Source organism: Pan paniscus, chromosome 18 (assembly GCF_029289425.2).
Source record: "Pan paniscus chromosome 18, NHGRI_mPanPan1-v2.0_pri, whole genome shotgun sequence".
NCBI lineage: Eukaryota > Metazoa > Chordata > Mammalia > Primates > Hominidae > Pan > Pan paniscus.
The window spans coordinates 80912680-80923116 of NC_073267.2; the positions used below are offsets into that span (position 1 = coordinate 80912680).

General features: G+C 38.4%; 1 protein-coding gene across 1 annotated transcript; it reads left to right on the forward strand.

Moving 5' to 3' along the window:
* The first annotated feature begins 6671 nt into the window (after positions 1–6671).
* Positions 6672–8720, forward strand: LOC100968093 (heterogeneous nuclear ribonucleoprotein H2-like). Its single transcript, XM_008954877.4, has one exon. The coding sequence runs from the start codon at positions 6805–6807 to the stop codon at positions 8152–8154; it is 1350 nt and encodes a 449-aa protein (XP_008953125.2). The 5' UTR covers positions 6672–6804; the 3' UTR covers positions 8155–8720.
* The last annotated feature ends 1717 nt before the right edge of the window (positions 8721–10437 follow it).

Here is a 10437-nt window from a genome sequence, read left to right on the forward strand (position 1 = left end):
TCTATTACTTACAGGCAGGATTATCAGTCAAGAATCCTGAACATATTGAGTATATTGAGTATATACTGAGTATATTGAGGTAAAGTCCACGGAGACCACATCAGTTCTGGAGTTGTAGTCCTAAAATAGCAGGCAGGGACCCAAGCCACGACGTCTTCCAAAAACACAAGGGAGAAGGAAACCAGCTGTTTCCTTATCTCCTGTTTATTACGCTTACTCTGTCACCATAGTTTTCTAGATTCCATTGTCATCAGAAATGAGACCACGTAATCCCAGGTTCTGGTCTTGGCTTTATCTGTGATGCTAACCAAGGCTGACTTCTCCATGAACTACAGTAACTCAGTGCTTCAGGCCCACAACATTTTTAAGGGCCCTTGAAAGTGGTTTTCATTTGGTCTTGTTTTTTGAGACAGGGTCTCCCTCTGTCACCCATGCTGGAGTACAATGGTGCAGTCACAACCAACTGCAGCCTTGACCTCCCAGGCTCAAGCAATCCTCCCACCTCAGCCTCCCAAGTAGCTGGGAATACAGGCACATGTCACTACACCTGGTTAATTTTTGTATTTTTCGTAGAGATGAGGTTTCACCATGTTGCCTAGGCTGATCTGGAACTTCTGACCTAGAATGATCTGCCCACCTGGGCCTCCCAAAGTGCTGGGATTATACACGTGAGCCACCACGCCTGGCCTTGGTTTCTTTTAAACTCATTTTAAGAGTAAACTTTTAGGTCAAAGAAAATGTTTTAACACATAATATTTTTAATTTTAATATTTATCTTTATACCACTGCAGTCATAAAATACAAGTTTAATAATTTTTAGAAAGGAAGGGGCCCTTGTAGGTAAAAGCACATAAGGCCTGCAAAAGCCATATGTAATGTGGCTTCAATGTTAACCAGATTATCAATAACTTAGTTGTTATGCTCCAAAAAGCATGATGGCTAAGTACTTGTATAGGAGCCAGACTGCCTGGCTTTAAGTCCTGATGGCACTACGTGCTAAAGTCATTTACTTTCTCTGGTTCTCATTCTCCTTATCTTTAAAATGGAGATAATAATAGTGCCTAATACATAGGGAGGTTGTGAAGGTTAAATAAAGTTATAGGTGTCAGTTGCTTAGTATAGAGTCTATACATAATGAAGGCTAAATAAAATTTGTTATAATAATTGTTGTTATTGTTGTTTCAGCTTCGATGTCTTTTTTTTTTTTTTTTTTTTGAGACAGAATCTTGCTCTGTTGCTCAGGCTGGAGTGCAGTGGTGCAACCTCGACTCACTGCAATCTCTGCCTCCCTGGTTCAAATGATTATCATGCCTCAGCCTTCTGAGTAGCTGGGATTACATGCTCACACCATCACACCTGGCTAATTTTTGGATTTTTAGTAGATATGTGGTTTCACCATGTTGCCCAGGCTGGTCTCGAACTCGTGAGCTCAATGAATCCACCTGCCTCGACCTCCCAAAGTCCTCGGATTACAGATGTCAGCCACTGCACCCGGTCTAGCTTGGATGTTTTTGCCTTATAAGCCTCCCTCTCTGTAATCCAGCAGCTATGACCAAATCAATTCCTTTTCTTAAAAAAAATTAAATTATCTTCTAGTCACCATGGAAGGAAAAAAAAGGTGGTAATTGAAGTTTCCTTCCTACTCTGAAAATCAGAAAATTTTCTCTCCTGTAAGTAGAAAGTTCTGCACTCTACCTGGAGCTTGGTCTTTATTCTGTATTATAAAACTCCTTTAATAAATCAGCGTCATCTCTCCTGGTCGGGGATTTGATTCTTTGCTAACCTAAAACAATCCTGCAAAAATCTTATTAAGAACCACAGGTTAAAAAGAATATTGTCAAAACTTTCTCTCTCCTTTTCTCTCTTTACTTTATTATCTCCTCATTTTTTTTTGTCATTTAACTCCAATTATGAGATGCTAAGTGCTTTTGGAAATTCATTGTTAATATCTTCTTACAGTGCTATTAACGTAAATCAAGTTTAATAGTGTCCCAGAAAGTGTAAAAGCAATCAAAAATTCAGTACTCACGAATCATTCTGTAATTTCAGCATAAAATGTTAATAGAAATAATATCTAATACCATAAAATATCGGTAAATTCAACTTTAAATACACGTGATGAATTACTTCACTATCCTATAGCATTCGTGGAATATTCTAGTATGAAATACTTCATTGGCCAAGCCATACCTCAGTCACGTGAAGGCGCTAGAAGACCCCTCCTCTGCTTCACGCTGACTAGCCAATCCTGGACGAATGAACAGTGCAATCAAAGCCATTTCCTTATCCCAAACAGACTGATGTCATTGGCAATGAGAAAAAAATATGTAAGATTAAGGTGGGATGTACCATCAATTTGGAAGAATTCAAATACATGAAAACAAAGACACTGTAGTTCAAGTGTAAGAACACTGATCCATAACTACAAGGCCTTATTCTCTGTGCAATCAGCAAAGGTGGCTACAATACATGCTCTGTCTTTGGGGAGCTCACATCCCATGAGACAGGCCAAGGCCAAGACACATATGCCTAACATTTCAGGCCCAGCAGTGAAAACAGCTTTCATACGTGCTCATAGGAAACCTCTCATGAGCCCGTACTTGCTCAATTAATTTTAAATGTTGACTAAAGCAGGAGCGCACTTTTTAAAATAGCATACGCTTTAAACATGTCAGCTTAGAACAACATGTGTACATTCACTCACAGATTCTTAGATGTAGGACGAAGCCGTTTCTGTGAGTGATCCACTTAGAGTTCCGCACTGTCTTATTGCAGGAACCAGCTCCCTGTTGCTTGTCTACAGTTTCCTGTTTCCATTTCTTTGACAGGAAGGGAGATTTTGAGGCACCTGGGAGGCCCTGAGGGCAGAATCCTTCAGTTACAGTTGTCCTGCCTACATGGCTATTTATAGTGACTGACCTGAGTGTTTTCACAGAGCTAGTTTAGCTGTCACAGAAGCAACTCTTTTTGTGCCCCTATGTCCCCAGTTTATATTTTATTTCATTAAGTCGTGTATTTTATGAACAAGAATTACTTCCATGAAGAGGCTTGGGGGCAAACACATTGGACTCCTAGGAAGGATACATCTCAGCTTCTAGGACCAGGAGCTCAGGTGCTCGAGAGTGTAGGATATTACCTGGGACTGTGTGGAGTGTAGTAGGTGTCGGTCAATAGGACTTCCAAAGGGAATGGACGGTGACTGTCAGTTCAGTGAGTTAGTGAAGTGGCTGTTGCTTAAGGAGCCCACAGACAAGCAATGCAACGTTAGGTGGGAGTAAAAATCCATATGGGCCACTATTCAGCCTGTGTTCAGATGATACTATGCAGAACACAGTGTTCATGGGTCATGACATCACATCAAAGGACCAAGTTAGTATCTTCAGTACCCCTACCTGAACAGCTTGTGGCGGATATGCCCTCTAGACATTTATTCAAATCTTTTCAATTTTTTTATTTTTTTATTTTTTATTTTGAGACAGGGTCTTGCTCCATCACCCAAGCTGGAAGGCAGTTGTGTGATGACAGCTCACTGCATCCTCAACCTCCTGGGCTCAAATGACCCTCCCACTTTAACTTCCTGAGTAGCTGGGACCATGGGTGTGTGCCACCATACCAGCAAGATCTCCCTATGTTGCCCAGGCTAGTCTCAAACTCCTGGACTCAAGCATTCCTCTCACCTCGGCCTCACAAGGTGCTGGGATTACAAGTGTGAGCCACCACACCAGGCCCTCAAATCTTTTAAAACCTGACTTGATTTATAGCCTATAAGGCTGTTCAGAATAATAAGCCTCAAATGTTTACTCTCTATTGTAGACAGTCATATTTTCCGTATTTCTCCCAAAAAAAGGATTCTTTAAACTAGTACCTCTCCAAGTGTGTAATACATACCCATGGTGATGTGAAAGACAAGACTTGGCAGTACACTAATAATTTTTTAATTTTAACATGTATGCATATATAAAAATATATAGCCAGTACATAATCTCATGATTTCATAGATATTATCTCTTAGGATGAGGCTAAATCTATTTAAATGAAAGTGTGAGTCTATTGCAAGAAAAATAATCACAGTGAAGGTGACACAGAAATAGGGCAAAATCATGAAGGTGATAGGCAGGTGATTGAAGTTTAGGAAAACCAGCTTAAGCTTTAAGAGGTATCTCTAAATCAGAGCATTCTGCAATTCAGCCACCTCCACCATTCAGCCTTTCCAAGCAGAAGATCGTGGAAGGTAGTCTGTGTTCACGTCAAGCAACTTTCCTTTTTGACCTTGTGCCAGTTACTGTTACACCCTCATTATCTTTGTCCATTTGGTTGAAATATTCAGGTTTCCATACATGAGCCTGTGTTTGAAAAAGACACCTAATAGACATCTTTTTAGCAAACAATTCTACATGGCTACTACAGCATTTCATCTGTCAGGAGATAATAGAGTCCTTTTTCCTATAAATGAGACTCTTTTGGCCACGTTTCTGCAAAATCTCTAGAAATATGGTGCCAGGCACTTACTCAGAAACAGCCTTTGAGACATGTTAGCTTGTGTTCCTTGACTTGTCTTGGTCAGATGAGGCCCATCTGCTTTTCATGATTTGTCCTTGGAAAACTCCATGTCAAGCAAAGAAATATAACCACATAATATGGTAGCTGGTTTGAACAAGAAAAACCTCCAACTATTTTATGTGTACATTGTGATGCTAAATCTACTTTTTGTAATACACTTTCGAGCAGTGTAGGCTCACAGCAAAATTGAGAAGCAGGACAAAGAGTTCTCATTTACTCTCTGTCTTCACACGTGTGTTGTCTCTGCCATTATTAATATCCACGACCAGAAGGACACATTTCTTACAACTGGTAAATCTACATTGACACATCAGTATCACCCGAAGTCCATAGTTCACATCAGGGTTCACTCTTGGTGTTGTATATTCTATGGGTTTGGACAAATTTATAGTGACATGTATCTACCACTATAGTACCATACAGAGTACTTTCACTGCCCTAAAAATCATGTATGCCCTGCCTACTCATCCCTCCCTCCTCCCTAGCCTATAGCAACCGCTGATCTTTTTCCTGTCTCCACAGTTTTGCGTTTTACAGAATGACATGTAGTTAGAATAATGCAATATGTAGTCTTTTCAGACTGGCTTTTTTCACTTAGTAATACACATTTATGTTGATAGTGTGTTCCTTTTTAGCACTGAATAATGTCCCATTGTCTGGGTGTACCATGGTTTATTCATTCACCTGGTGAAGGACATCTTGGTTACTCTCAAGTTTTGGCAATTATGAATAGACCTGTTATAAACATCTGTGTGCAGGTTTCTGAGTAGACATAAGTTTTCAACTCATTTGGGTAAATACTAAGGAGAATAGTTTCTGGATCATGTGGAAGAGTATGTTTAATTTTGTAAGAAATGTAAACTGTCTTCCAAAGAGGCTACACAATTTTACATTCCCATCAGCAGTAAATGAGAGTTCCTATTGCTCCATATCCTCACCAGTATTTCATATGGGGTTGTCGTTATTTTGGATGTTGGCCATTCTAATGGGTGTGTAATTTGCACTTTCTTGATGATATATGACATGGAGCATCTTCTTATATGCTTGTTTACCATCTATATATCTTCTTTGGTGAGGCGTCTGTTAAGGTCTTTAGCCCGTTTTCTAATTAGACTGTTGTTTCCTATTGTTGAGTTTTAAGAGTTCTTTGTATGTTTTGGATAACAGTCCTTTATCAGATATTTCGTTTGCAAATATTTTCTCCTAGTCTGTGGCTTGTCTATTAATTCTCTTGACTATGTCTTTGGCACAGCAGAAAATTTTAATTTTTTGAAATCTAGTTTATCAATTCTTTCATTCATGGACCATGCTTTTGGGGTTATAGCTAAAAAGTCATCGCCAAACCCAAGGCCATCTAGATTTTCTCCTATGTTGTTATCTAGGAGTTTTACAGTTTTATGTTTTACATTTAGGTCTGTGACACATTTTGAGTTAACTTTTGTGATGGGTGTAAGGAGGTTTATGCCTAGATTCATTTTTTTATATTGGATATCCAGTTGTTCCACCAACATTTGTTTAAAAGACTATCTTTCCTCTATCACATGTCCTTTCCTTCTTTTTCAAAGATCAGTTGACTTTTTATGCAGGTATATTTCTGGGCTTTTTATTCTGTTCCAGTGATCTATTTGTCTATCTTTTTACCAATACTTTACTGTCTCAATTGCTGTGGCTTTAAGGTAAGTCTTGACGTTGGCTAGTACCTGTCCTTCAACTCTTTTCTTCTCTTTCAATACTATGTTAGCTATTCTTGGTCTTTGGCATCTTCATATAAACTTTAGAATCAGTTTGTCAATAAACACAAAATGACCTGCTAGGCTTTTGATTGAGACTACACTGAATCTATAAATCATGTTGGGAAGAACTGACATCTTAACAATATTGAGTCTTTGTATCCATGAACATGAAATATCTCTCCATTTATTTGGATCTTCTTTGATCTTCCATCAAAGTTTTGTGGTTTTCCTCATCTAGATCCTGTACATATTTTGTTAATTTTATACCTAGGTATTTCATTTTGAGGAATGCTCATTTAAATATTATTCTGTTTTTAATTTCAAATTCCACTTGTTCATTGCTGGTATATAGGAGAGTGATTGAGTTTTGTATATTAAGCTTGTATCCTGAAGTAGTTCTGGTCGTCGTCTACCGTCTCGCTATAGCCGTTTGAGGGAAGAAGGAGGAAAATTACCCGCTACACCAAAATTGCATTGAGCCAAACTTGCCACCAAGAGCCCAACAATCACCATGATGCTGAGCACGGAAGGCAGGGAGGGGTTCGTGGTGAAGGTCAGGGGCCTACCCTGGTCCTGCTCAGCCGATGAAGTGATGCGCTTCTTCTCTGATTGCAAGATCCAAAATGGCACATCAGGTATTCGTTTCATCTACACCAGAGAAGGCAGACCAAGTGGTGAAGCATTTGTTGAACTTGAATCTGAAGAGGAAGTGAAATTGGCTTTGAAGAAGGACAGAGAAACCATGGGACACAGATACGTTGAAGTATTCAAGTCTAACAGTGTTGAAATGGATTGGGTGTTGAAGCATACAGGTCCGAATAGCCCTGATACTGCCAACGATGGCTTCGTCCGGCTTAGAGGACTCCCATTTGGCTGTAGCAAGGAAGAGATTGTTCAGTTCTTTTCAGGGTTGGAAATTGTGCCAAATGGGATGACACTGCCAGTGGACTTTCAGGGGCGAAGCACAGGGGAAGCCTTTGTGCAGTTTGCTTCACAGGAGATAGCTGAGAAGGCCTTAAAGAAACACAAGGAAAGAATAGGGCACAGGTACACTGAGATCTTCAAGAGTAGCCGAGCTGAAGTTCGAACCCACTATGATCCCCCTCGAAAGCTCATGGCTATGCAGCGGCCAGGTCCCTATGATAGGCCGGGGGCTGGCAGAGGGTATAATAGCATTGGCAGAGGAGCTGGGTTTGAAAGGATGAGGCGTGGTGCCTATGGTGGAGGGTATGGAGGCTATGATGACTATGGTGGCTATAATGATGGATATGGCTTTGGGTCTGATAGATTTGGAAGAGACCTCAATTACTGTTTTTCAGGAATGTCTGATCATAGATACGGAGATGGTGGGTCCAGTTTCCAGAGCACCACAGGGCACTGTGTACACATGAGGGGGTTACCTTACAGAGCCACTGAGAATGATATTTATAATTTCTTCTCACCTCTTAATCCCATGAGAGTACATATTGAAATTGGACCCGATGGCAGAGTTACCGGGGAGGCAGATGTTGAATTTGCTACTCATGAAGATGCTGTGGCAGCTATGGCAAAAGACAAAGCTAATATGCAACACAGATATGTGGAGCTCTTCTTAAATTCTACTGCAGGAACAAGTGGGGGTGCTTACGATCACAGCTATGTAGAACTTTTTTTGAATTCTACAGCAGGGGCAAGTGGTGGCGCTTATGGTAGCCAAATGATGGGAGGGATGGGCTTATCCAACCAGTCTAGTTATGGAGGTCCTGCTAGCCAGCAGCTGAGTGGTGGTTATGGAGGTGGTTATGGTGGTCAGAGCAGTATGACTGGATATGACCAAGTTCTGCAGGAAAACTCCAGTGACTATCAGTCAAACCTTGCTTAGGTAGAGAAGGAGCACTAAATAGCTACTCCAGATATAAAAGCTGTACATTTGTGGGAGTTGAATAGAATGGGAGGGATGTCTAGTATATCCAGTATGATTGGTAAATGGGAAATATAATTGATTCTGATCACTCTTGGTCAGCTTCTCTTTCTTTATCTTTCTTTCTCCTTTTTTAAGAAAACGAGTTAAGTTTAACAGTTTTGCATTACAGGCTTGTGATTCATACTTACTGTAAAGTGGAAGTTGAGATTATTTTAAAACTTCAAGCTCAGTAATTTTGAACACTGAAACATTCATCTAGGACATAATAACAAAGTTCAGTATTGACCATAACTGTTAAAACAATTTTTAGCTTTCCTCAAGTTAGTTATGTTGTAGGAGTGTACCTAAGCAGTAAGTGTATTTAGGTTAATGCAGTTTCACTTATGTTAAATGTTGCTCTTATACCACAAATACATTGAAAACTTCGGATGCATGTTGAGAAACATGCTTTTCTGTAAAACTCAAATATAGGAGCTGTGTCTACGATTCAAAGTGAAAACATTTGGCATGTTTGTTAATTCTAGCTTTTTGGTTTAATATCCTGTAAGGCACGTGAGTGTACACTTTTTTTTTTTTTTTAAGGATACGGGACAATTTTAAGATGTAATACCAATACTTTAGAAGTTTGGTCGTGTCATTTGTATGAAAATCTGAGGCTTTGGTTTAAATCTTTCCTTGTATTGTGATTTCCATTTAGATGTATTGTACTAAGTGAAACTTGTTAAATAAATCTTCCTTTTAAAAACTGGAAAAAAAAAAAAAAAAAGCTTGTATCCTGCAACCTTGCTATAATCACTTATTAGTTCCAGGAGGGCTTTTTGTTGATTTTTTTCAGATTTCCTACATAGACAATATCATCTGTGAAAAAATCCTATGATATAAGGCAAAGTAATAATACTTTAAAGCTAAGTGCTTTAAATGCACAATTTTGCATTGTCTATTTTAATGTATAACACTCATATCAGGAGAGATTATTCACACTTAGTATCTTACTCATCTTTAGGAAATAATTATAACTAGAAGTGACTATATCAGGGTTAGCAGTATTATAGGAGTATGAAGAAAAGATGTAAGAAGCTCTGAGAAACAATCAGAGATGTGAAAAAAAGAGTTCATCGTTGAGTTATGTATAATAGGGAAAATTTTTAAATAACCTAAATGTCCAATAATGTATTAAATAAAATACAATTAAATATTTAACTTTATTAAATAAAATATGGTATGTCTGTATAATAATACATTGTGCAGCCATGTTGTGAAGTGATACTTAAAGGTATGGAAAGTATATACAATATATTGATATGTGATTTTTTCATTTTTATTTTTTTAAGAATGAGTACAATAGAGGGTCTTTTTATTTGAATAGTACTTTATAGTTTATAAATCACTGCTACCAAAAGACTTTGATCTTTTTTAGGACATGATCCCTTTGAGAAGGTGAGAAAAACTACAGACCTTACTTTCAGAAAAAAGAAACAGTACGTTATGTACACAAACACAATTTTACATACAATTCAGAGAAGATGGGAGTTCCCATACATTTTTTTTTCGATAGTTTTTGGGGAACAGGTGGTTTTTGGTTACATGAGTAAGTTCTTTAGCAGTGATTTCTGAGATTTTGGTGCACCCATTACCTGAGCTGTGTACACTGTACCCAATGTGATATGTGATTTTTTAAGAGGTTACAGATTAGTATAGATAGGAGATCACAATTTTATTTCAAAACCTACTAAAAGATTGCAACTTTTTAAAATAAAATATATACTCAAGTATAAATAATCTATAACAATAAAATATATATATTTGAAGATGTATAAAATAGATACATCGAAATTATAACCATGAATAGAGGTATTAACAGTGACTTTTCTTTGTATTTTTTTGCAGTTTACAAATTTTATACAATGGGCACACATACCATTTGTAAGCAGAAAAAATAAGACGTGGTATAATATATAGAAAAGCACATTCTCAAGCTCAGTCTTCTACAGAGGTCAGAAGCAAGTCAAGTTCAAAACCTCAAATATGATGACTTGATTACAACAATACGGTTATGCTATGCTTCCCAAGAGTCTTCGTCCCTAATGAATTCCATGGCGCAATGCCCCTAGAGATCAATCTTTGGATTCCTTTGCCCTTGATAAACAGTGCTTCTCCCCAGCTCTACAGCTTTCCCCATATAGGATAAGCCCAGAGATTCCCTGGACCACTGTTGTCCCTGAGCACACCTCCCTCCCATGC

Excerpts from the sequence above, each read along its gene's own strand:
- LOC100968093 (XM_008954877.4), top strand. The coding sequence starts at position 6,805 with ATGATGCTGAGCACGGAAGGCAGGGAGGGGTTCGTGGTGAAGGTCAGG.